The sequence below is a fragment of the Cynoglossus semilaevis genome, chromosome 17, assembly GCF_000523025.1.
Source record: "Cynoglossus semilaevis isolate Cse_v1.0 chromosome 17, Cse_v1.0, whole genome shotgun sequence".
Classification (NCBI taxonomy): Eukaryota; Metazoa; Chordata; class Actinopteri; order Pleuronectiformes; family Cynoglossidae; genus Cynoglossus; species Cynoglossus semilaevis.
In genome coordinates this window covers 8,345,486-8,372,861 of record NC_024323.1, presented here as the reverse complement: position 1 = coordinate 8,372,861, position 27,376 = coordinate 8,345,486, and the positions used below count along the sequence as shown (strand labels likewise).

The following is a 27,376-nucleotide window of genomic DNA, read 5'->3' as shown; positions in this document are numbered from 1 at the left end:
TATTTTTATTAAAAAAAAAAAAAAGGCCAGCGAACGGGTTAGCTGTGCACGTGTCAACGAAACCAGAGTTAATAGAAACAACCATAAATTTCACAGCCTTTCTCAAAATGATACAGCAAAGTAATATACAAGAAAACACAGCTGTGTGAACAAAAGCACAAATGAACTCTCTCTGTATGTTTCTTTGTTTCTCGTCCATACAGCAGATCACAGAACACTTAAGACATAGCGTTGAAGGAATGACGTCAAATTAAGGAATATATTTAAATTAGGAATACGACCAGGACTTGAGGGGGGTAACTGCAGGACTGAGTGTCGTGGACGTGTGCTGTTAATTATTCGCCTCTGTGCCGGGACACTGACGGTAAGCGTTAGACGGCAGAGAGCGCTCTTCGCATGGGGTCGCCCGGGAGAGGTGACATCATTATGGGCTAAACACACACACACACTTCATTACTCCTTCCTCTACTCTGCACAAAATAATAAAAAGCAAAACTTTTTGTTAATTTTTTTTTTTTACTTCAGGCATCACGGCTCTGCCCTGGGACATTTATCAGCCCACCATCCAAAAAATGTACCAACACAGGGCTGCAGTAAATCTCCCTGACACACACACACACACACTCACACACAAATGTTTGTACGTACACACACGCGTGCATCGCCCGTCCACATGTACGCAGGCTCCAGCTGACGTGTCACTCAGAGAGTGTGGTGTTGTTTTACCCCATTTCCTTTAACCCTGGATCATGACTAATTGCAATTTGCCAAGCGTAGATGTCAGACACCTGTTCTGTCCTGAGCAAGTATGTTGGTCCGGGAATGATGTCAGGAAAAGTTGGAAACTGGACTAAGTATTAGTCTCAAACGGAATGGTATCGAATGATGTTTTTTTTTTTTGTTTTTTTTCATAAGAGCCAAAGGGAACTGTGTAAAATCCGACCTCACATTAAATGTGTTTATCTACTGAACAAGAAAAATAGAAAACAGAAAATAATAATAATAATAATGCTTGAACATAAATACATATTTGCCAAAACAACACCGTACGATTCAAATGAGCCCATTTAGTTAAGACATATCCATCGATGCAAATGGTCAACTGAGTTGCGATACAGCGCTGGCCATTAATGTAAATTTTTTTTCTGCAAATTTACATAATTGGTCCTGTGTGCTGCATACTCTCCCATCTATCTGCTTCTCCATCTGCTTCACAGCAAATTTGGGCCAAACTGTTTCTCTCCTACACAGCTCAGTGGCAGGCCTTTGCTTTACCTCAAGTGTGCGCATACGTGCAATCCTAAAGTGGAAAGATGGGGGGGGTGTAGAGGGGATTTAGGCGTAGGCGACATGTCCTCATGGAGGAGTCTGGCTCGCCAACAACACCGTTTCTCTTTGTAAAATGTCTCGCGTGTGTTTTTTTTATATAACTTTGTATAAAATCAGCAGGCACTTTTTATTTTATCCCCCCGTTTGTTTCACGTTCAAATTGTCACAGATGACCTACGACCCCCCCCCCCACCCCGCACCTCTCTTACGGATCACCTCCGCGTGCACCTCACTGTACATCCTTTCATTCTAGGTGCGTTAATTAAAGAGTCTGGCCTTGACCGTTTCCTGTCTCCTTAAGGTCGAGACAGCGTGGTGTAGACCGGCTGGTCCCAGCTGGAGGCGGTGGGGCTGTGGGCCGGTGCCATGGACAGACTGTTGAGGATGGGGCTGCTGTAGGGTCGCCTGGACGAGTGGAAGTAAGGGTACTGGTAGAGGCTGGACGGGTAGCCGGAGTAAGGGTTGTAATAGTTGGAGCTCTGGAGGTCAGTATAGTCACACTGTGAGCTGGAGAAGGAGGCTGCGGCCGAGGCAGCCGACGCTGCAGACGTCACACAGACTTGGCTGCTGTAGGAGCCGTAATCAGAGTGTGACGGTGACCCGTGTGAAGGCTCGCTGTAGTGGCTGGGGCTCAGCTGCTCTGTTTTGATATGGAGGCGGTGCTGGGAGACATCACTGGCGGCGGAAGTTGACGAGGACATGACACCTTTGCGACTCCACACCGACCCGTTGACGCCCGCGTGGCCATAGGAGGAAGTGTAGGAGCCGCCCGGCGCCGCGGCCTGCCCGTGGCTGTGGTCGGGGGGCAGAGACGAGGGGTTGGCGGCGTGGCCGTTAAGCGGAAGGTACTGGTCGAACTCGTGCACGTCGAAGGTCTCCATGTTGCTGATGACATCGGTGCTGAGCTCAGAGATGTCGACGTTGCTGAAGTCGATGTTTTGCCTGCTGCTGTCGACGAGGCGGCGGCCTTCATGTTTCAGATCCTGCTTCACCCCGTGGTGCAGGTCTGTCTTGGGAGTAGTTGGAGGTGTAGGAGGACCATGAGGCTGACCTGAGGAGGGACATAAAGCTGCTTAATTATTTAAGAATAATAACCAACCAAGTCTGAAACTATTTCTGAATAAAGTCATTAACAGACACAGCTCTTGTTTTATTATTTCTGGAGTTAAAATTGACCACAGACCTGTCTGTTCAGGGTGGTGGTGGTGGTGGTGTCCGTCTGTTAGTCCTGCCAGAACCCCCATTCCTGGTTCGGCTTTATACATGTGATGTGCCAGTTCTGCTCCGGAGTCGGAGTCGCTCTGGCCGGGTTTCACATTCTTTCGTCTCCGTGGCTGGTACTTATAGTCCGGATGGTCTTTCTTGTGCTGGACCCGGAGCCTCTCTGCTTCGTCCACAAAAGGTCTTTTTTCACTCTCTGAGAGCAAGCTATTATAAAAGAAATACATTTTAAAAAAAACATATAAATATTTTCCAGAATGTGTTCCATATATGTGACACAGACAATTGAAAATATAGTTCCTCTAAATTTATTTCCCTGCAAAAATTGTGAAAGTTAAACAACATTTTCTGATAAGTTTTATTTTTGGCCTGAAAAAGTTGAATAACTCCATGTCACAATATTTAACCACGTTGTTGAGTTTTATGATAAATAACTGGATCTTTTGTTGTATTTTAATTCCTTCTCACCGCCACAGTTTTCCCAGAGTCTTGCTGAGCTCGGCGTTGTGCAGATGAGGATACTGGTCCGCCAGCTTCCTGCGGGCCGCCTGCGCCCAGACCATGAACGCATTCATGGGTCTTTTGACATGAGGCTTGGACTTCATGGATCCGTTCCCCCTCACAGGCATGGGCACCAGGGACCAATCGTATCCCTTCAGCACCTGGGAAACGGCTTCCCGTATGCACGCAGGGAACCGGTCGTCATCCTCGCAGTCCAGTTTCTTGCCCAAACCCTGGCCGTCGGATCCAATCGGTGAGGATGGAGCGTCCGAGTCGGACTCGTCCTGAGACATGGAGCTGTTGGTGCCTGAGGGGCTGCAGGGCTGGTCGCTGCCACACTTGTCGTGCTCCTCTGTCATTTTTAACATTATTTAATCGATCGACGACGAGAGCAGGAAAACACAAGTGAAAGCCAGACAATAAAAATGTCAAAAAAAAGGTAAATAAAACAGGTGAATTCAGGCGCACGGAGCCCGGCGCGCGTTTTTACGCACAGTGCGCCACAGTAAATCCCTTCAACCGCGTCAGTGTCAACAACCGTTCGCTGTTTTCCTTCTGCTTCTCTCTTTTATGGCTGGTCCAGTTCTCCACTGACAGGAGACAGGAGCGGCGCTGAGAGTTGGAGTTTTAAACCGTCACTCCACCTTCCACGTCGGATTGGCCGAGAGAAATCCCCACGTGTCCTGCCATTGGTGGAGGTTTGAATATGAGCTTTATGACCGTAGTGCTTTGGTTGACAAAGTTTTGTTGTTATTTATGGTGGATAAAACGTGCACTTTTTACTGTTCCAAAATTAATTAATCACTAATTATGACTCAGCAGATGTGACTCAGTCAGTAGTTCACCTGGGGTGTAAAGGTTTGTTTGCTTTGCTTTTTTTTTATTGTAAATACCATTTTATTGAATTTAAAGTTTTAAGGATTCACTTCAATACACAAAAACACTGTAGTAATATTATTAAACACATTTCAAATTTAAGCCTCCAAACCCAGAAGCAAAAAAACTTAATTATTATTAATAATAATAAATGTTGCACTGTTGCTTTATGATTGTGATTGGATCATTCAAAAAATAGTATCTGTTTTTGACAAAAAAAAAACAACAAAAAACTAAATCACCACAGGAAAGCTTTAATTTTCTTACTTTTCAAATAACAGATGCAGGGACAGATTTTCATATTAATTCAAGGCTCAGGAATATGTTTGCTCTCTTCTCCCCCTGAGTCCAAGTCACTTTTAATCTGCGTGTAAATTATACTGCCTGACTTCTAATGTGCATAAAAAATTAAATTACACAGTCACCCAGAGGGTTCTGTCCGCCTTTGGTCTCTGTGTCTGTGTTCACTCTGGTCCAGTTATTCAGAAGAATGTGTTCAATAAAACAGGCAGGACAGTCCAAAAAATAACCCCCCCAAAAAAATCTGTTGACGCTTCAGATGTGCTGCCACGATTATATGTGAGATTCAGACGCTTGAGAAGATTTTAAATATCACAATCCTGTAAAAACACGTCTGATCAGTTGGTGAAGTTAAACCTATCTGGCTAACGCAGTTGTTGATGCTGTTTTGTTCCGTTTCTGCCAAAACCTGACACCACAGGTGTTTCACCTGTTAACCTTCTGTTTGAGGAACCTGTCGAAATATTACGTGTTTGAAAATGTCAGGAAAAACCTTTCCTCTGTTGAACTTTTTTGATTCTCTTGTAAATATGTTAAAACAGATTTAGAGAATTTAATTTGCCTCTAAATAAACACAAAAATACACTTTTTTTTGTGCCACTAACGTTAGTTCTCCAGTCCCATCATTCAGGAAGTGGACCAACCGGACTCTCGTCGTGTTGAGTAATCTGACTAATTGCACATTAACTCATTGTAAACTTTGTGAACTGTGCAGAGTGGCATGTCCTGCCTCTCACCCAGACAAACCCGACCAGTGGCCGACCACATGTGGAACAAGCTGCTGCGCCGCTAACAAGCTGTAATTCCCTGCTGCACCACATGAACCAGACCACAGCTATCTTTGGTTTCACACACACTCGGAAAGAAGGTAATTAGTGCAGAATTTACAGCTCCACAGAATGCAGCTAAAAAAGTTTAGGGATCGTGGTTACAGTAACATTCGATCATGAATGTGAAACTCCCCACAACGGCATGGATTACCTAAGAAGAAATCTTTATTTGTTAGATTATAAAGCTCATTTTTCTGCACGTGCTGCATCAGCATCTTTATACTTCTGTAAACTGTGTTTCCTTGAAGAATTCCTTCTTGGAAGAATTTTGGCGCTGGGACTAAAACTAAAACTTAAAGTTCTTTTAAGATGTCTTGAGTTTAAACCTATTTCCATCAGTTAAAACCTGATGTTAGCTCCGTTTTCAAAATGTTCTATTTTCGACATGGCCCATCATTTGACAAAGATAAATTGATAAAAGAAGTTTTTCAAAATGTTTAGATTATTAAAATCAGATTAATTGATTCAAAATTTCAACATCAGTCTGAGAGAGTTCACATTTCTGGCAAAGTGACTGGACCAAGTATTGATACATTTAAAAAAACACTTCCAGGTACTCTTTCTGTCTTTCTCTCTCACACACAGACCGTGAAGTGAAGAGAGTACCTAGCCTCCCCCTCTAGTTCTCACCCCATCCTCTCTCCACGTGGGACGGTGGATGATTTTTTTTTCTGGTATGTGGCCAAATACGTTTCCCAGTTCGTCCATTTAGCCGAGGTCAAGGACCCAGGGATGTTTGACGGCGCTGGTTCCAATCACCTTCGTGACAGCTGCTCTGCGTTAGGACCTCCCATTGACCTTTGGCCCCGTGCTATCCCAAACTCGTTCTATTAAAACACCAATAATGAGGGGTTTACTAGACCAATTTCTGGTTTTATTTAAACCTATTAGTGGACACACAGAGATGGAGGGTTTGAACGGTGAGCGGAGAAGGAAAGTCATTTTGAATACGTTGAAGGGAGAGCGTTGGAGGCTGAAGGAAACAATTAGTCCAAAATGTATCAGGGTGTGTTTGGCCTTTGGTCGCACTCATTCCTAATGTCAGGAGTATGAAGAGAGTTTAAGTGTTTCCAGATTTTTCGCCTCGTTTCTTTCGGACACCGAATCGCAGGCAGTGGTTTCTCTCAGTGGCTCTCCACGTTCACGTTCACATTAGTCACGGTGTCCAGCTGAAAGTCATTGGTCCTTTAACCATCAGCTGCTATCATGGGTTTGTAACTGCCATTTTTGCGGAGACATTTGTAATACATGATATTAGCATTTCACCAGAGGACTGTGGTTTCATTCCTGGTTTATTTTCAGCACAAGAAGTCTGTTTTTAGAAGATTCAAAATGTTTTCCTGAAGTCCAGCTCATCATCCTCGCATCAAAAGTATGCGATGTTGGCGTCTGCTTGTTATATTTTCTTCTGATCTGCATCGCCTCTTCCCAGTTTTTCCTGACATATGTTCTGAATAAAACCTGCGGCGTCTTTCACATTGTCTATTTTTTTTATCCCCAATTCTCATAAATCATTTCTCCAAATTGCCCGTGAATTAGATGGTGTAGGACATGTAGACATTTAGGACACGTTTCATTGGCAGTGAGGGTGCAGAGAGCCCACCCCTTGTCTTTACGGGAAATGGGCGGCCACTTCACAAAAGTAAGATATTTAGAGAAATGGCTGCGGGGACTTTGCCTCGCAGCGCTAAGATAACTGTGGCGTCTTGATTTCATTTGAGCTTCTTTACAACAAAATTAAAAAATGCACTTACTGTTTATGTCCCACTCATGAGAAAACCATGCTGGTGCACAGGAAGTGTGTAGTTGTGAGCCAGCCAACACGGTCCACACCGACCAGCGAGGTATGAAAACCAAATCTCTTGTGTACACTTCATATATTACAGGATAATTTATAAGCTATTAAAGTGATTATTGGTGAAGTGGATCAAATTCTCCAATTAGTCTCTCAGTGTGTTGGCCGGGACTTCCAGTCTTTATGAGCAGTAGTTAGTGTGTCTGTCTCCAGCCTGTCTGCAACCCCTCACAGAAACTCTACACTGCTGAGCACATCAGCACACCTGCTGACCAACACATAAAGTAGCAGCGTGCGTCGTAATCATCTGCACTTTGTTACATTTTATATTAAATTACCGTTGCTGTTTTTTAACGACGTCAAATGTGTGCCGATCATTTTACTTTGAAAGTCATTGTTGCAGCGTAAAGCACTGAGAACTGCACAGTCAGCTCTTTACAGACGCATCATTGGGGAAAAAAAACAAACTATCAAAATTAAGAAAACAATCAAACAGTACTTCAACTCTGTTAGAAACAATCCATTATTAATTATTAGTTTCTGGTCAAAGTCAATTGTGTGTGATTGACACCTATTTTCCCCTTTTGAATCTAATTGGCCAATTTTTCAAAATAATCCATCTTTCAGAATCCAATACTAACAGAATAAAGTTGAAAATATGTTTTATTTTGAAAAGAGAATATTAACCAGGACTGTGGTGAGTGAAATGAATCACATTCCTATTTAGGAACATAGATTAATCTACTCAGAGATTAATTATTAGTTACCAATCAATTCCAATAACGATTAATCATGATTAGTTGAGATTAATCCACAGCCACCCTGAGATTGATCTGTTCAGAAAAATGAATTGTTTGACAGCCTTAATATTAAATAACTCCTTCATACAGCTTTCATTTAGAGTGTGTGTACTCTCTGACTGTGGAGGTTTGAGTTGTTCCGTACGCTGCTCTGACTCTGACTCGTCATATTTCAATGTTGACTTTGGACCGCAGCGTCTGCTGTGTGAATTCAAATGTAAAACTTCACACAGATGTCGCCGAGCTTCAAGCTGGAAAAGAGGGAAGCACTCGATAACCGCTTCAGCTGGTCGTGTCGGGCATTTCCTGGTTGTTACTTCACTATTTCCAACTGTCCAACAAACACTGTATCATGTCAGTGCTTCCTCAGGTGTATTATTATTATTATTATTTTGTGTCTGTGTGTGTCCAGTTTATTGGACTGTTGTGTGAGATTCTGGCCACAGCTGTTTGAATGAGTGTAGCTACAGGTCACATGGTGTAGGAGTGCGGGGTCACCGAGGTCACTTCCTGTTCCTTTTAAAGACATGCGCTATTCTAGCTGGGGACAAAAGAGTGCATGGAGGTACTTGTGTGGCACAGAGGAAATAAAGAGTCTTTTGAGAAGGAGCACAAAGTCTGACCTTCACTTTCCACAGAAATCTGCTTGTTTTTTGGGGAATGTAACTCGTCCACCTTTTGAATGTGTGTGTTCCAGCTCTGATCGGTTGTATTAACTTGTAGTGGCAGTTTCTAAACAGAGCAGAAATATGTTGTTCATATCAACTCTCACATTGACAGGATCTGATTGGCTAAACTCAGCATGAGAGCAGCTTCTCTTGATTTGGCTCTCTGACTTGTTTTAGTCTAATTTAGCTCCAAACTAGCAGCACTAGTGTTGGCAGCACGCGGAAGAAAAATTTGGACAAATGTGAAACACAGCATAAATCTCAGTCAGTTTAACAGTGTGTCCCTCACAGAGAAGAAACGTGATTTCCTAACTACGTTAATTCATCATCTGTAATTTGACAACAATATGACTTCCCTAATGGCTTTCTAAGACAAGTTTGATTGCAGTAGTAGAAAATACGCTGCTAACGGGGAAAAAAAACTGCAATATTGTTTATGTACTGTGTTTATACTGAGTTGTGCGCAGCATGGATCATTTTAGTTGCCCAGGATTTGCCAACATGTGCCATATGCTCCCTGATACAAATGGTACCAGGTTTAATCAAAACCAATGACTCCGCCACCACTAATAGCCTTTTTCTTCTTTTTTTTACCCCATAGGGGCATTCATGGCCCCAAACCCAGGTATATGTGTATTTATGACGGCTGTAAAGTGCTGTGCTGTAGTTAATCTTCTAATGACGTCTCCTTTCCTATGCCACCAGTAAGTCTGGACCAGGGCCACAGGGACTGGTTGCTGGAGACAAGGTGGGCGGGGCTAGTTCTCCTGAGTTTGTGGTTGTAGAACTGCAGATGACCGAGCCTTGGTCTCGTTAAGTGACATGGATTATTAACATGTCAAGAACCGACCTTTGCAGTTAAGTACATGACTTTAAGTACTATACTATAATAATATGTGGGAATGTAGAATCAAGATATTTCAATGATTCTCGGAGAGTAATCGATCAAGTCAAAGTCTGTTTTTGCATATATTATACCTGCACATGCATGATAATGCATGCATCAGGTCAGAGTTTTTCAAACACAAGGCTGTGGACATGGTGCTGGTGTCATTTGTTAACGGAAATATAATTATTTTATTTACATGTTTTATTATCAACTACAAATACAAAAATACTCAAATATGCTAGTGATTTTTGCTCCATAATTGACACAGAGCAGAGGTCACAAACTATATTTGATTGAGGGCCAGAATTTTTCTGAACAGTCATCCCGTGGGCCGGACACCACTCACAATTTTGGAATCCAGTTGTGGGCCAGATAGGATGGTTCACTGGACTGGATTCGGCCCATGGGCCACCAGTTGATGATTACTGACCGAGATTAAGAGTGCCTATCAACTGATGTGTCAAGCCATATATTTCCTAACAAATGAACCCTTGACTTTTCAAGTGTTCAGTGTCTCAGTTTGTCACACTGCCCCCCGCCCCGCCCCCCGCCGTCGATTTAATATGATTTATAATAAATCATCCATTCATCCTAATCTGAATCTGAATCCATTAAATATCGGTTGGCCACTCCGTTTAAAGGTACAGTCGTCTTTAACTTAAAAGTAAAAGTGACAAGGGGAACCGCCTTTTTCCTCCTCCTTTCTCCACTGTCCATCCTTCCTCCTCTTTCCTCTTTCTTCTCTCCTGGTTGCAGTTGTATTCGTGCGCCTTGGGATGATTACAAAGAGGCGCTTTGTGAGGGGATGCAGCTGCTGAAATCCGACTAGATCCAGCTGAAGAGAGAAGGGAGCAGGTGGGTCAACAACGCTACCCTGCCGTTCCCAGAATATCGGGCTGCAGTGCTCTGCCTCCCTCCCTCCCTCCCTCCCCCACCCACACAGAGTAGCCTTACCTCACCAAAGCACACAAACAAACAGTATAACATGTCAGCACACAAGCGCAGCAACACCCACCAGACAGAAACACAGCCATATGCACGTGTCAACCGACGGCCTGTGTATCGATACTGCCCACTCAAACAAGTGTGCATCTCTGGAGTCGTTCGTATGGTGGGAGAATGTTGGCAAGAAGTTGGAAAAACACAACTAATTACAGCAGTGAACAATTATAGCACTCCGCTCCGCATCGCTCGCTTTTCCACTAAAGACGTGTTTTTATGAAATTAACAATTACGGCAACGTGTGCTGCACAAGATAAAGGGAGATCCTGTCAGCTCCATGGAGTCGAGGTCAACGTTCTGCCAAAAATCTGGATATTTGAACATCAGTAAGATGACCCTCATCCGGATTTGAGTGTCAGGAGATGGAAACGGGGAAAGGATTGAACGAAAGAAGAGGAAGTTCTGCAGGTGGATCACATGTCGCTGTCCTCTCTGCAGCAGACAGAAGAATGAACCAATGTGACATACAACAGAACACGCTTGACCGGAAAAAAATGTCTTTAAATTAAATTGGGGATTTGAGCTCAGCATTAAAAAAAAAACCCAAAAAACGATCGAACAAGATGTGTGTTTTAGTTTCAATGAGAAAAAGAGTTTGCGTACGTTATTTCTCCACCCTCATGTTCCTTAATGAAGCGTTTTGATAGTCACTAAAGCAATATGCAAATGTGAAGCAAAGAGGTTGGGTTTAGAGGAAGACTGTGGGCTTTTCTGAAGAATTTCAAATCACGCCTCTGTTCCCCAAGTCTGTGCGTATCCTTAATGAGAGTTTTTGACGCACATCCGTCCACCCCCACAGTCCACAATTTACCCATCTTCGTTCCCGGCGATAATTCATCCGCACTGATAATACGACCGTCTGTGCGTCTCTGAAAATGCCATTTCATACAGGGGTTTGCTCCACAAGGCCGTACCATGAAAGAAGCCAGTGTCCTCAACACTTAGTATTCCTGACATGGTAAAGACAGAGAGTCAACACTGGCTCTTGGGGTTGTTTCCACCCTCTTATCAAGTAGAACGCTGCTACAGTATATATGAAATTATAGCATAAGCTCTGAGAACTTAGTAGAATATGTCACATAAATGTGTCTTTGAAGACAAACTGCTTCAAATTCCGTAAAAAGTCAAGATAGAGTCACGACGTACGTCAAACTTCCACTTCAGACAAACTTTTTTTTGTGAATGAGCAAAAAAGAGACAAGATGTACGTATAGTTTGTTCATGTACTTCACCTTTGATTTTTTTTCAGTGGTCGCTTTCCGCGTTCATGCTCACCGTTTGTTTATCAGATGGGAGAAGGAGCGACTTCGTGCCTGTGCAGTGCCACAGGTCGTTGATCATTTTCTCCTCTCTCACCCAGCACCATCTGATATGTAGTAGAAATTCTGGGTATCATTCTTGATTAGATTACAGTGGGTGAGGAAATGTAAGAGAGATCAGTACTTGGAAGCTGAAGGTCAAGACCAGAGACTGAAAAAAAAAAAAAATAGAAAAGCAGAATCTCTGTTTTGGACGGTGAAAACTGCAGGGACATGTCCCTGGTATATCAAATCACAAATCTAATTAAGCGGCTCATGAGCAGATGTTACTGTTTAGATGTTATTGTCTGCGTTTCGTGTTGTTTTTTCTTCTCTTTTTCACTATGGATGAATTCACTCCCCATCCGTGGTGTTTAAACTCATTTACATTTGTTCATTTGTCATGTTTAATTTGTCTAAACTCTGCAATCTGTGTCCAGCCCACATGTCCAAGTTTGCCTAAATGAAGCCATATGTTGTTGATATGGTGGCGACCAGATGCTCGCAGCTCATCGCCGTCTCATCTCAACCACCTCTGGGCAACTGCAGAAGATGCACCACCTCTCACTTCCTACTTATCTTTACTGTAAAACTAATCGTCTCCACATTGCCTGGTCTGGTGTGATCGACGCCATTCTCACATCTGCTTCCTGGAGTGGTGTTAGGGGAGTCTCTGCCCCGGCTCCCGGCGGAGTGCGAGGCATATGTGCTCACATGTGAGGCGTGAGTTTGGGACGGGGGCTTGACGGTGCGGTTTATTTTCAAAGGGCAGCGCTGAGGATGTGTTGAGAGGTTGAGGAGTCCAGAGAGCGCTTTACACTCTGGTTAGGTTTCACCATCTCTGTACACAGCCACACAAGGGGAGGGGAGTAAGGATCAGGAGCCGGTGGGAGATGGTGTATAGAAAACAATGTAAACAAGAAAGAACGCTTGACTCCTTCGTGTATTCATGTGTTGATTTCAAAGAAACAAAGAAGGATGGAGAGAAAGATAGTATGTTAGTACTAATAAATAAATAGTAAAGTAAATATTTACTTGTTTATGTTTTCAGGGAACAGGGAAGTAACAGCAGCGCTGCCCTGGACCAGCTAACTGTTCATTTCCCTACGTTCCAGCAGTTGCATCAATAACATGGCTGCTTTGCATTGAAAAATGGGCAGGCACATGTTGGAAATGAGCAGAACTCTGCAGATTTGGTTATTCAAAGCTGCCCCTGGTCGGCGGCAACATTCGTGGGCAGCACGTTCTTAAAGCCGTCACATGTAACTGGGAGGTTTTTAATGTAAAATCAGATGCAAAGGTGAGTATTTGCATCGACAACACAGTTTCATCTGAACAGATGAACAGAGGCACTAAACAGTACTGTATTTTCTGGACTATAAGCCGTTACTTTTTTCCCATGCTTTGAACCATGTGGCTTAAACAAAGATGAAGCTTTTCTATGGATTTTTCTTCAGCCGCCAGGGGGCGTTCTAGCAGGAAGTGCAAAAACTGAAACTAAAGAAGACGACATCAGCGATTTCAGTGTGCAGGAGAAATGAAGTGACAGTGGTTCGGTGTTCGGTGTTCAGGAGGAAGAACAATAAAGCCATCTGTTACGTTTCTGTTTTGTTAAAAAAAGCACTTTTACTGTTCGGGTTCAGGTATATAAATAAACATTTACGGTACAACATCTTTCTGTGTTCCTGTGTAACCGGTAAATATCTCATTTCTCAACCTGGATATCGGAGGCTTAGTCTGGTGCGGCTTATGTATGTAAATTCATAGTGTTTTGTTTTTTTTTAATTTAGTGGGTGCGGTTCATATTCAGGTGCGCTCTATAGTCCGGAAAATACGGCAATCCTGCAGTAAGAACGGGACTCAGTGAAAAAATAAGCCCCTGTAACGACGAAGGACCGAATCAAGGAAACCAATAACAACAAATGTAAATATTGATGCAGAGAATTCAACTTTAATTGAAGTTTGATTCAATTTTGTTGTATGTTTACAAGCATATTTTTATTTAGTGTTTATTGCCATCACCAGTGCATTGTAATTTTTTTTTTTACTCCACCTCCAATTCATGGTTTCCTGTACTCCAACAACTAAATACAATTTTTTTTCCAATCCATCTTTTCCCTGCTGTGCCACCTGACAAACACTGACTTCCGCACTGTTGTTTCTTCATCCTCTGCTGCTGCTGTTTTTCCAATCAGACTGGTACAAACCAGGAAGGGAAGGGTGGGCGAGGGAGGAAGGGGCACATTCTATTCCACATTTGAATTCAGGTGCCAAGAGTGTAATTTTCCTGAAAGTGCTTACAACTGTAAAAACCCAAAATTTAATTCCACCGAGACTGAAAGTCATTTAAATGAGAGAAGAGGACAAGGCAGCGAGTCCTGGAATTTATTTTTATTTTTTTGCATGGTTTTCAAACAGTATGTGGTCTGTGTATTATCTATTTCATTGGAATATTTTTACTTTCAAGTTTGTAGTTTTCCATTGTAGGAAGTGCCAATGACTTTGGTCGGTCGGAAAGCTATAAATTGTGGAACTGGTCCGTGGCTGTTATATGAAAACAAATATAAAATATTATTATCTGGAATACAATGGACTCTTACATCAGGTCCCCAACATTTCCCTGTGGTCTGATTATCCGTTCATCTCTGAGCTGATGATTTTTCTCTATCGTATAAATGAACTGGTGAGGATGCCGACCGTGTGTTGTGGTGTGTGGAAGTTTGTGTCAGGACGCTGCTTCACCGTGCGTCTGAGAGCGTGACGGTGCACCTGTCAGAGAGGAAGGCTGCGCTAATCGCTGTAAGCTGGCCTCGGAGAGGAACATGTGTGCAGGGGAGACCCTCAGGCAACAAGGGGGAGGAGGAGGAGGAGGAGGAAGGTGCACTTGACCTAAATCTCTTCAGTAAAAAAAAGAAAAAAGTGGATGAAGAATTCCCCAGATTATTCCCACACCTTCCCTCTGCTCCCACCGCTCCCAGGGTCTTTCCCTTTCCTCACACTCCTCATCTTCTGTCATCAGAAAATTTCCAACATTTTCCATCCATGCAGTTATTGACGGAGCGCCGGCTCCTATTTGCTGACTCACTTCTTCTTTGAACCCGCCTTCTTGGGAATATCTCATCTGTCATTGGCTCCTGTAAGTCTGAATATTCCACTTCCCACTAATCCTTTGCTGGACGTTGAGTCATTCCTGGCAAAAGTGCATCATCCGTCCACCGAGATTGCAGGGAACACACTCTCTGGTTCTGTTGACCAAGGGTGAGGTTCTTTTTCTTCTTCCTCATCTTCTCCTCTTCACCTCTTGAGATGAGACCACACAGTGTGTGTGTGAAAATCTGGCCTGCAGACACACCTCGGTCTCTACGTGCAATAAACCATACACGCGTTACACATTTCTCCCCCACAACAAACGACTTTTCTCACCACAGCTGAGTGACGCGAAAACAGCCTCGCTGTTTTGCGGCGACGTTGACTCAGTGCGACGAATTGTTTACGCAGAACTCTGGAAACGCTCGGCGAAACACAATCAAAGATAATGGAATGTGATCAGCTGTGAGGCAGTCCTAACAAATCAAAGAAAAGTGAAGGGTTGTCCGTGGTTCGGCAGCGTTAGCATGATGCTCTGTTAGCTTGCCAAATTAAAAGGAACATTTTCAATGATTACCACATGTGCATGTGAAACGTCCACCTGCATTTTTCTCATTCTCCTAAACTCTGGTTATTTTACTTGGGTTTTAATTACTGTCAGTTTGTGGACGAGTGCAAATTAAGTCGTTTGGCCGACATCTGATTCCATTAGCCCCCTTCGCCTGAGCCTGCTACGGCTAATTGCTTTTGGCCCACGCTTTTAAACTTTATATGTTTGTCAGGAAACACTTTCAATTGACCACTTTGACATTCCTCCAGAAGTCAAACCCTCTAATAGACCGCACACATGCCTGGACATATTTCACATCGTTGGCTGGAGTCAGTGATGAGTCGCTAAGTGAGATAAATTGCGCGACGTGCTGCGTAAAAGGAGCTTAATGTTTACTGACATCACAGTTTACAGGTGTTTTTACCTTTGGATTTGGGTTCAGATATTATTTCTGTATTAACAACTTTGAGTCCTGGTTTTACCAGTCATTATTGTTGACACGTCTGCAGCAGAACACATGGCTTTCCTGAAACATGCTAACTGCTAGGTTTCTGCTTCCACATTACCCTTCTACTTTTTTATATTCATTTATAATAATAATTTGACAACAATAAGTGTTATCATATCTTTGTCTAACACTGAGTCACGTTTTATCTCATTTCATCAGGTTTTTCAAGCTGCAAAATGAACAATGAACAGTGAAATTAGTCAGAATTTTCAGTTCTGTAGGAGTTCTGCCTGCTGTCTTCTCACTGAGGTACAGTTCCACAGTGAAGTACTAGTAGTAGTAGTAGTAGTAGTAGTAGTTTTCCGAGCCTTTGTATCAAATGTCCTCATGGAAGTGAACAACAACAGAAGGTCATCCATGATTTTACGCTCTGATATTACATTTCATCCTAATACAAATGAAACAACGTGATTATTCTGCCAGATAATCCACACCTTAGACCACCAGGACCCTGGAGGCATGGAGGCTTAAGGTGTGTAATGGAGCTGGTAACACGATGAGTGCTGACAATATGTGGAGGACGTCAGATACAGTTTTACACGACTTTCCTTGTTGTGATGTGATGTCACAGCAGCTTCAAAGATGAACACTGGTTCTTTTATTATTTTTGACTTTCTGGATCCGATCATTACCAACCACCATGGAGTGGAGTTCAGGGTCTCTCCTGTCAACTGACTGGTCCTAAACTGGACATCAGACGTGTGAAGTGTCTCCGTCTACAGCCTGTCAATGTGCTTCCACTTATATCCTCCACCTCCTCCTCCTTTTCTTTCTCCTCTTCTCTCTCGCTTTTTCTTTTTTTTTTTTTGTCCCATCTCTTCCCTCAGGGAAGAGATTGAAGTGGCGTTTCTCTTTGTTTCCTGAACTGGATTGGTTTTGTTGTGTCTAGTGTCTGGGCTTTGGCAGGCTCTGGACGCTGAGCTGAAACCTAATGATGTGGTCGTAAACACCATCAGAGGAGGTTTTTTTCGGGGATCCTCCTAGTGGTTGCTGGCAGCTTTATTCTGGACAGTGGGGTTAGTACTTTCTGCCTCATGGGAAAACTCTTCACTGCCTTCCAGTGTGCTGCAGCTCACTTTTCACTCTGCTCTTCTTGGTTCTGACACAGTGAACCAGGAACAGCTATTATTATATGAACAACACGAGGCCAGTGGGAGACGTACTGTACTGTATTACAGGTTCTGAGGGTTTATTTACCCCCAGAGGAGACACTGCTAACCCACCGCCGTCTTTAAAAAAAAATAGTACACACTCCACATCACTCCACTCTCTCAACAAGAAACATAATATATGTATATTGTTTGGTATTGAATATTGGCTTTTGCATATCAGGCAAAATGACAAAATAATTAGATTTATTATTTATACTTTTCAACATAAACAGAAAAGTCGGTTCATATCTGGGTCGCAATCCTTATTTTTAATTAAACAGTTTTAGAAGAAAAACCTTTTTTTTCTTGTTGTATAATTCCTGTTCATCACGATCATCTGATACACACAAATACACTTTTTGTCGATTCCACCGTAGCTTCATGGTTAGTCTCGTTTTCTTCTCATAATTTGCAGGATTCATTTTTTTAATAATTTGTAAACATTTCCAAACTAGACTTTAGAGAACTTTTCTTACGGTTTGATAAACATATCTTTTACCTTGGATGTTAAACTGACACTGCTGCTACTGTAGGCAGCAGTAGTTGTTAGGCCACAAACGCTACACACACTCACACACACACACACACACACACAGATACACTGGGTCTCCTGGCCTGGCTGAGCTGTGGGTAACTTGTAACCTAAGTGTTTTATTAGCAACTGGTTCAACGCTGCTAATTGCTTCCTGAGGGAGCCGCCTCCCTTCACTCTGTGACTGATTAATGATCCTCATTATGTGTCTGGACAAACTTGACAATCTTTTTTTTTTTCTTTTTTTTTTTCCTATACGGTCACAAAACTTTTTATTACATCGCACTGCCACAAATCTCTGGTGCAATTCTCCTCTTCGACCAATTTTCCACCGAGAAGCAGTTAAAACATTCTGAAACTTTATTTTTCGTGCTGTCATTGTTCACGTGTGTGATTTAATGATTATTCCTAATGAGGTTTTAATGCTTATTCTTATGGGTCGATTTTTTGCCGTAGGAGCTACATAACAACGTCTAACAAAGAGTAAATGCAGTTTAAATCAGAAGAAATTGTTCCTTTCTTTATTTATTCCACAGCTGTATATATAAAAATACTTTACAACATTTTTTCGAATTTCACGGAAGAGAATGTCTAAATAAGTACTGTAAGACGGTAATGTTTTTCGGTACATTTAAAAAAAAAAAGCCTCAGCGAAAAACAATATTCCCGGTCAAACAAAAACAAATGTGTGTCGTTTGGAATCGATGGAAGTTCTAATCCGATTGGTCGTACTCTTCCTTTATTCCTGCCTGTTGTGCTTGGACTCTTTTCTCACTGTAAAACCGCTCGCTGGAGTTCATAAGTTTCAACAGATTTCATGCTGTCTTCTGTTCTTCCGTGTGTGTGGGTTGACTCTTGTCACATACGTGGAACACACATGATGTAAGGATACAAAAACAGAGCAGAACCAGGCGTCATCTGGATTTTGACCCGCAAACTCCCCGAAGAGACTTCAGAAATATATGATAAGTGGGTGGACATGGCTGTTGAGAGCATTTCTTTTTTTTCCCGTTTTGTATTTTTTATTATCTTTTTGTGCAGAGAGTTGAAGTTAATAATAACCAAATCTGGATTTTTTTGGGTTGTTTTTTTTTGTCCGTCAGCTTCATGTCTTGTCTCTTATGTGTCTTTGATAATGCTATTGGGAGCTGAAAACAGATGGGTTTCAAAAGGCTGATTTCCTCAAACAGGATATGGATGATGTTTTATGCTTGATGCTCTTTAGGAACAGGGATTGTGTCCTTTCACCCTTCTCCCCCACTGCTTCCTAATTTCTAAAGGGCGGGGTCCGAGCACACAGCCCTGAGGTCTCCCCTCCAGTGTGTTTCAAGGTCACGTTGTCACACATGCTGTAGCCTCTTCACTTCCTCTGAATCATCTGGATACACTCTCTTCACTTATTCATCTGTGATAATTAATAGAACGTCGCCTTTTTTTTCTCCTCACTCTTAAAACTTCATGTTGCCCCTTTTTCTCATCCTGAACCTTATTTTAAACCCCGGACTCTGTCGCTGTTGCAGATTTAACGGTGGATCAAAATGCCCTGAAACAAATGTTCAGGCAAACTGTGGTAACAAAATGCATATTTCTGGTTTGGGTTTGGGAGAAATACTGGCGACCTCGTAGAAAACCAGAGCCAGTGTCAAGTACGGAAATACGTCTTAGGCATGGATTTGTTTTGTGTCAGCATTTCTCTTCCAGAAATGTGTCAAACTTGGGGACATTCGTCTCAAAGGGGGAGCGCAGGGGGACTCATCTGATTGATCCGTCCTCTTCTGTGCACTCACATGTGTTTCAGTGTTTGCGCAGCTGTTTTGGGATGAACTACAGTGGTATCGGAACGCGAGGATCGTCTCTGACATCACGGCGTGGATCGTCGCTGACATCACGGCGTGGAGAGGACCTTCTGCCTGGGGTGGTGTGGTGTGGGCAGAGCAGCTCCACGCTGGTTGACAGGAGGGTTAGAGGGTCAGATGGAGAAGGAGTCATTTTCACATTAGGGGAATCACATTTGGAGAAAGATTCAGCATTCCAGGACCTCTTTATTTGATTAGCTGTAATGTCATAAATGCAAGAATGTACTCTGATAAACGGCAAAAGTGGCTGATGAATTAGTTATTCCCGTCAGCAAATACCCACGCAAGCTTGCCCTCCCCGTTCCTGTCCCACGGGCCACATTGCCTCCTCAATCTGCAATATGGAGCACAATTATACTAATTTCTTTCAATTGCATTAGCCGGGGTCTGGAGGAAAGAAAGGCTGTCTTTCTAGGCAGGGACCTCGACTATGCAGCCTCGCTGCACCTCAGAGGGCGAGCACAGGGGGAGGCAACATGACCCCTGCTCACCCCTCCTCCTCGTTCGCCTGCCTTCCTTTCTCCTCCTTCCTCCTTCATTCCCTCCAGCTCTTGTCCCTCTCTTCTCATTCCATGTTTTCCTCCCACACAGATTGCTTCATACGGAGCAAAATGAAACGTACAGAAAACTCCCGAGTGTTTTCATTCCTTCATGTGTTTTTATCTCAGTCGAAACATGACTTCACATGTTCTGGCTTTGGGTCATTGGACGCCTCGGAAATCTCTCACCACTTGTATCACGTTTACAACTACTGCAGCGTCTACCTGTTGAGTTGTACTTTTCTGTACTTTATTTTATTTTTTATTTTATTTACCCGAGTCTAAAGCCGTGGTCACCATCTATATTCTTTAGAGGGCCAAAAATTTTCTGGACAAGACATCCTGGGACGTCGGTTACTCCAATAAAATGAAATAAAAATCACATTTTTGTCATTACTAATAGTTTTGTAAGTATCAGTTGTTTTCTTCTTTCTTTAATAGTCGGGATCACACGATCATCCAAGTTTTTTAATCCAGTCGCAGGCCGTTTTGGATGTTTCAGAGAGCCAGATTTGGCCTGCGCACCACCAGTTGATCATCAATGGTCTAAATAATGAGGTATAGAATACTACCTGGTTCACTTCTGTGTTTTATACCTTTGTCTCTCTCATTAATATATCCAACGCTGTCACTGAAATGACAGCTCATCGTCCATTTTTATGTATCTGCTCTTGTTGGATCACACGCGACTGTGAAGCTAACACCTGCTACACAGCTCCACTAAATCCTAACTCGACCACAAGGCCTTATTATAAGGTTAATAAATGTAATATTTACAACACCCAGTAAATAAAACATTTCAGAACAGTTCTCCTCTGAGCAGAACCCTGAGGCCGAGTCACATCTGATGGCCCTGTCACATGGAGGACACTGGGGGTATTGCAGGGCGCTGGTGGTGAGAAGACAGCCACGGTTATGAAAGACACCATTGTCTCCGTTGGCTGGCCGACATGAAAATGAATAAATCAAAGGGGAGACATCAAGGGCGAAGGGACCGAGTGCTGGTGAGAAGGGCATTATCTGACATCTGCATTTGAAACTGGCCGTCCCGCTCCAGAGGAATGTTGTTGTCCTCCGTCCTCGACTGCAGCCATGGTGAGGACGTGCGAACTTAAAGACGCCTTCATCTGAACTGTTCATTTTTACTGATGCACATCATAAACAGAACCGTTATTATTATCCTTTCAAATACAAATTATACATGAAATCAGCAGATTAAAAAATAAAGAAAAACTTTGTCCAAATCTGGGAGGATTTAATGATTAGGGGGTTTTTTTCTACCCAAGTTTGTCCCCAAAAACATTCCTCACCACAGAGAAAACCATAGTTTTTCTTGTTTGTAATATTAAAAATGAAAGAAGGAATTATCTGGAACAAATTGATGAAAAATGTAATAATTTATTTAAAACTTTTCTAATGCAGTTAGTATTAAAAAGCCCAAAACAACGGGACTTTCCTGACTAACAATCAAAAAGTGAACATAGCAGCAGTGACTAAATTTCCACTACTAATCCAATGAACAGAGATTTTTAAATGAGGAGCGGCTGCTGGAGCTCTTTGAAATGATTAACATATGAAGCTGGTGTATTTTAAAGATTGAAATAAAGCAAACATTTTTGCTAAAATTCTAACTTTTGTAATAATATTATATTTCCGCTAATGTGAACATCCAAAGATATCTGCACATAATTAATGTTCAATTTAACAAAAAAAATATGTTTTATACATTTGTCTGAGATTAACCAAAATACAACGACAACAGATTGGTTCACATTACAGCTTAGTTTTGGGTGAAATATTCAATTCTACCTCCCAATAATAATAATTATAATAAAAGGACAGTAGAAACTGACGTCAGCAAAATGTTTAAAACATCTTTGATAGGAGTCTGCATACATTTGAAAGTAAAATTAAATATGTACGAGGACATAAAATCCCACAAAAACAATATTGTTTCCAAGATGAGAGGGAAAATAACGACCAACTGTAACCGAGGTTTTTGTTGTTGCCATGTTTGAATGTAAATACACCTGAAACATCATCAGTGGCTCCTGCTGGATCCCAGTGAGTTAGCAGGGAGACAGCAGCTGTCCTGCTGCTGCAGTTCAACACACCATCCCGAGTGTGAGTCTATGTGTGTGTGTCTGTGCGTTTGCACAATGGCCGCCCTGTGTGACCCTGTGCATCTGTGTCCAGCCAGACTAGCTCTACTGTCCTGCACACCGCCGGGCCCTCTACTCTACAGGTGCCCAACACATCTGGCGCTTTCGCACAACCAGACACACACTCGCACCGACGCTGGCCGTGCCAGTGATTGGTTGAATGGGAAAAGGCCTCAAAGGAATACACTAACATAATCAGGAGGAGCATAATCGACCGCCTTCAGTGGCTACTTTGAAAAGTGTGAGAAGTTAAGTGACTGTTTTCTCCTTCTTTGGCCACAAATGACTTCATTATTTGACCAGGCCACAAGTTCACGACCAGACGTCCTGTCAGTAAAGAAGGTCTGTGTGTGTGGTGGGCTTCAGAACAGGCGTCACACTGTTTTGTTTTATCCAATAACCACCAACATCTTTCAGTACCAAAACACATCCTGCACATAATCAACACTCTGTGTCCCAGCGGCCTCTGTTTTCTCACTCTGAATAAGCAAAAAAAAAAAAGTTTGAGTTAAAGGAGCCATTGATGGATGTTGTTCTGGTTCTGAAAGAACACCAGCAACTCATTTGTTGACTTCTGAAATACAGTGCCACCAGATGCAGTTGTTTTCACTTGTGCAACAGTCAGAGGCAGCCGGCTTAATCCAGTTTTGATGCATATTGGAAATTATGCCATTACCAGTAATAAAAACAAACAAACAGTAAAACTGCAGTCGTGTACAGATCTATGCAAATGGTGAATACATGTTAGTGCTGGAGTTTGAGTAAACAAATTATTATTGAAAAACGACAGCCTTGTCTAACACCTAATGCAGAACACAGGTTCACAAAATACTTCCTCCTTTTACCTGAGTTGGATATTTACATCAACTTCTGGAAAGTATTGTGTGTCACCTGCTGCACACAGTCACCAAAGTTTATGTTGGTGTTAATGTAGTATCGTTTACTTTATGAACCAGTGGATTTCAGTTAAATGAAACATCTATTATTTTTGAATGAAAAAAAAAATCCTCAATGGATACGTTTTGTCGACGCAGTAGAATGCGCCTGTATTTATACGTGTGTATGCCTTTGGGTCTGCTAGGTCAGGTCACAGGACATGACAGTTGGCCGGTGGTGTGTAGCCCCTGGGCTACTGAAAGCCCTGCCCACCCCAACCCCTCACGCCTACCTCTCGCTCTCTCTCTCTCTCTCTCTCTGGGTGGCCTGTGTTTACAAGTTCTAGAAACAGGTCATCGCAGTGCCAAGAACAGGTCTGCTGTTGCTGCGGGGGGACCATTACTGGGTCAGCCCCCCGAGGACAAAACTTTTTTGTTTTTGTTTAACTTTGTTGTGTGCATCTCTACATGCGCTTCTTGTTGCTTCTGTGTGTGTGTGTGTGTGTGTGTGGCTCTGCATGTCTGCACATTCACTTCCTGTGTGGAGCGCTGCGGAGGAGCAGAGATGGTGGTGATGAGATGACCTGTGACCCTGACCACATGTCCTGATCTTCATGCTGATCACCCACACTTCCGCCCATGGGGCCTCTCAGCTCATCTCTCCCCCAACCCTGAGAAATTTCCCAATTTATCAGCACAGTTTGGTCACCTTCAGAAGTGATCTAGAAAAAAAGATCTGTTTTCACAGATTGGATTTTTCAAACTTGTGTTTTGAGACTTCTTTTTAACAATGTGTGTTTTTTGTTTGTTTTTTTTTGAGTATTTCCATTTGTATACTCACTGATGCCAAGGTTTCAATAAATGTGCAATAAACTGGAAGGTTGTGTCATAAAGGTGGCAAAGCTTTGTGGGTAATAACTTGATATGTAGGTGAGTTATCTTAGGCAATATATTACTGAAACAAACAAACAAACAAACAAACAATTATATGTATGTATGTATATATATATATATAAAGAAATAATCAATCTGAATTGTTAGCACAGCCGGCTGTACAGAAAGCTTTCACACCAGTTCAATCTAAAGCACTGCTTTCGTCTGAATCTAATTTCAAGTAAAAAGTGTCACTTAAACTGTGTTAAACACTTACTCCATGTTTCATTAAACAAACTTAAAACACACACTATGTTGGTTACATCATTTTCAACAACAAGAGTGATTCAGTGCAGCGTAAACCGCAGTAGAAGTTCATTAAGAGTATAAGCTTTTGTAGTATCGGGCCCTGGTACCAGTACCAGTGTTGGTATCAATGCATTCCTGCCGAATATAGACATTGAAAGGCTATATTTTTGTATTTTTATGTACTCTCAGTGAAAAAGTACAGGTGCTACTCTCCCAATATCAATAACAATCATACGATCTTCTGACTCTTTAACCCCGGACCGTCCTGGGAACGCCGTCGTTCCTGTCCTCTCACTCAGTGCTGTAGTCACCATCTCTGGGACAAGCCCACCACAAGGCTCCCTTTGACTCTGCCCTAATGAGAAGACTATGGTTGGGCCAGTGTGGACGGTTCTCTTCATTTACTCTGCACGTTATCAGTCTGCGGATCAAAAATAATCCAATTATACTCATGTCCTCTTCCCAAAGATTTTGTCCCCTCCCAGTCGCACACACACCATTTTACTAATGCAGTTTAATACAGTTAAATTACATAATTGTTGGGGCAGCAATTAGTGCAGCGAAGAACAACCAGTTTGTGTCCTGGAAGAGTGTCCTCACTGCCAGGATCCCAATTCTTCTAATTAAATATGGGGGTCTGCGTTTATGTTAATTGGATTTATATTAACTGTTTAGCCATGGCTTGACTGATGGGTGAGACAGGGGTGGTGGTGTGTTGGTACAGACAAACGTCTAGCATGATTCTGGGTGAAATCAAACCCGTATTTCACCTTAAAAACCGTGTCTGCTGGCGTGCAGCGTTCTCCTACAGTTCATCCCTGCCCCACTGCCATAAACAACTAACATTTTTGCCTTATAAGTAACTTGTAATATTTTGTACTACAAGCAGGTTTACTGGTCAAACACATGATATGGAGCCTGTTCTGAACCAGTTCCCTTCAACCCATCTGTGTTGTTGATGTCAGGGTAGAGAGCCTGGTGGTGTGTTAGAGAATTACACAGCCCACAGAACTGGGTTTTCTTGGGTCACACAACAAGGAAAGTGTCATGATCTCAGGGTAACTCAAGCCACAGAAACTAACAAAACAGTCAGTAAGCTAACATAGCACCAGCATGTTAGCCATTCATTCACACAAGCCCACGTCAAAAAAAAAAATATTGACACAAACTGCACACAACAAACAGATTCACAGGCTTTTTAAGGAACTAAAGTCTAACAGGTCTCCACTCTACTGCGGTCAGGCTGAAAATGAGGCTGTGAGGACGGGCGTGGCCTCCAGTCAGCTGAAGAAGAAATAGGTGTGGAGCTGATTAATGAGAGTGGCTGCAGGTGAGGCGGCTGACGAAGCTGCTGTGTGTTTGTAATCATCCTCCTCCCTGTTGAACTGCACTGACTCACAACCTTTGGGATTAAAAAAAGTAAGAAAAAACTGGTGCAAATAACTATGACATGCATCAATATGATAGAAGAGATATTTTTAATTAAAAAGTACAAGTGTTTTTACTGTTTGTTATGACTTCTGTGTGTGCAGCAACAATATTACATTAGTAAGAGTTTCATTTTTAGTAGTTGAAGTTTATATCTTTTTTTTTTACACTTAATGAACCCACAGTGGCAGAAAATACTTTTATTAATGTAAACATCACATTGTTGATATAACAGCTGGGCAATAATATATATGTTAGGCTTGGATTAAATATTGTATAAAACACACACTATATATACTAGGGCACTGACAGAAAAACTGATTAGTACATGTGTTGAGACTGCCAAAAAGTCAATTTATTTTTTTGTGTGTATGTGACAAAACACTCTTCACCTCTGATTGGCTAACACTAATATTTTATCATCAACCTAAGCATGTATGGAGAGTTACATGTTCCCTGTTGAATTTAAGATTTGAGAATTTTGTCTTAGTTTCTACGCTGATTTAATCTGAGTTATTGGTTCCAGCAGTTTTCAAACTTAGTAATTAAATTGGCCTTGTTAAATCATTTTTGTTTCCTACCCACTTTCGTAATTCAAAAACCCGAGCTCTTTCCTTTAACTGTATGGATTTTACTACACTTGGTGAATAATACTACATGTAATTGTGTGGTTGTGAGCAGAGCAGCTGTAAAACCAATGCTATTAGGGTCATTAGCGCTCCGATGGGCAGCGGCTGCTCCTCAGTGACACTCCGTGCGTGTTCTCGTTAAACTGTCTGACCAATAGGAGCTGGTTTTAAGCATTGAAATGGTGCTGTGTGAAAACCACTTCCTTCATCAGGTGGTTGGACAAACTGTTGTCATTAGTACTAACTTGAACAAAGTGCATGACATGGGTCTCCAAACGTTGTTGGTGGAATGGTGACGTGTGTGAGCGAGGTGAGAGGGGATTGAGAAAAAAGAGAGAGGAGGTTGCATTAACACACACATACGTGCGCACACACACACACCTGCATCTGTTGCCTGTCAAGCAGATCTAATTAGTTTCAAACTTCACAGTGATTCAGTTTACAGTAGCAGAAGTTATGAGGAACACAGACGTTCATTTATGTGAATGTCTTACGTTAACATCACAATGTTTCAACATGAAAAACAAAATGAAACTTAATGCAAAGTAAACAAAGTCCTATGAACAGAAAGTGAGCAGAGCTTTGACAGCAAAAGCTTTTTTCATTTACCAGTTTGTTAACAGTCAGTTAAACTCAACGAGTCTCGACCTCGTCTATCACCTGTGACGTTAAACATACAAGAAATATTAGCATATTGAATAAATAATAATAATAAATCACCTTCATCGCAAAGGTGCATCTCCAGGTATTTGGTCGAACTGACCTACGTAAATAAGCTACCCATGTGGGCAAGGAGGCACAGTTTAAACTACGACCTCAAGTGTTCCAACTTATACCGGTATAGGTATCGTTGTATCCTTGCTTCTAGGTCATTACAGATACTTTTGTATCTTCTGTTGACAAAAGTAACAATCATAGACAACTTAGAGAGGAGCAGAATTTTGGTAATTCCACAGCATCAATTATTTGCAAGGAAGGTTTTCCAAGTCTAGAAAATGAGTTTACTGAGACAATCCTGAGGCAACATGACTCAGATATGAAGTCTAGAAAATATGTCGTGTCACCACAGACGCAAAAGAGGATTCTTGCACGCTCATAAATATGCGGTACGCATGAGTGAGTCCACACACAAACTGCCAGGACACACATGTGCGCTAACACAGCTGCACATGCTTGAGCGGAACCTGCATCTGTCCCAGACACATCCGTCAGTAACTCCACATCTGTGAGCTCCGGCTCAGGACGTTCGCTCCTGCCCCCGCACCCAGCACATGTTCCCCTCAACTGGTCTTGGCCCGGAGCCACCCTCCCTCGATCCTACAGCTGAGTGATGCATGCGCTAACCTCAGACAGCTATATGGTCCCGTA

The 27,376-nt window shown here is 42.4% G+C and overlaps 1 protein-coding gene across 1 annotated transcript; it reads right to left on the bottom strand.

Annotated features, from left to right (window-relative positions):
* Nucleotides 1-506: 506 nt before the first annotated feature.
* Nucleotides 507-3,976, bottom strand: LOC103393007 (SRY-box transcription factor 8). Its single transcript, XM_008329803.3, has 3 exons — nucleotides 3,019-3,976; nucleotides 2,513-2,757; nucleotides 507-2,380 (listed from the first exon to the last, which is right to left on the bottom strand). Exons 1-3 carry the CDS (start codon nucleotides 3,417-3,419, stop codon nucleotides 1,626-1,628), a joined length of 1,401 nt encoding a protein of 466 aa, XP_008328025.1. The 5' UTR covers nucleotides 3,420-3,976; the 3' UTR covers nucleotides 507-1,625.
* Between the last annotated feature and the right edge of the window lie 23,400 nt (nucleotides 3,977-27,376).

What these genes read in the sequence shown, in the direction of transcription:
- LOC103393007 (XM_008329803.3), bottom strand. Translation starts at nt 3,419, where the DNA reads ATGTTAAAAATGACAGAGGAGCACGACAAGTGTGGCAGCGACCAGCCC. An exon ending in ACTCTGGGAAAACTGTGGCG is followed by an intron (nt 2,758 to 3,018) that starts GTGAGAAGGAAT and finishes CTTTTATAATAG; the next exon opens with CTTGCTCTCAGAGAGTGAAA. An exon ending in CCACCACCCTGAACAGACAG is followed by an intron (nt 2,381 to 2,512) that starts GTCTGTGGTCAA and finishes GTCCCTCCTCAG; the next exon opens with GTCAGCCTCATGGTCCTCCT.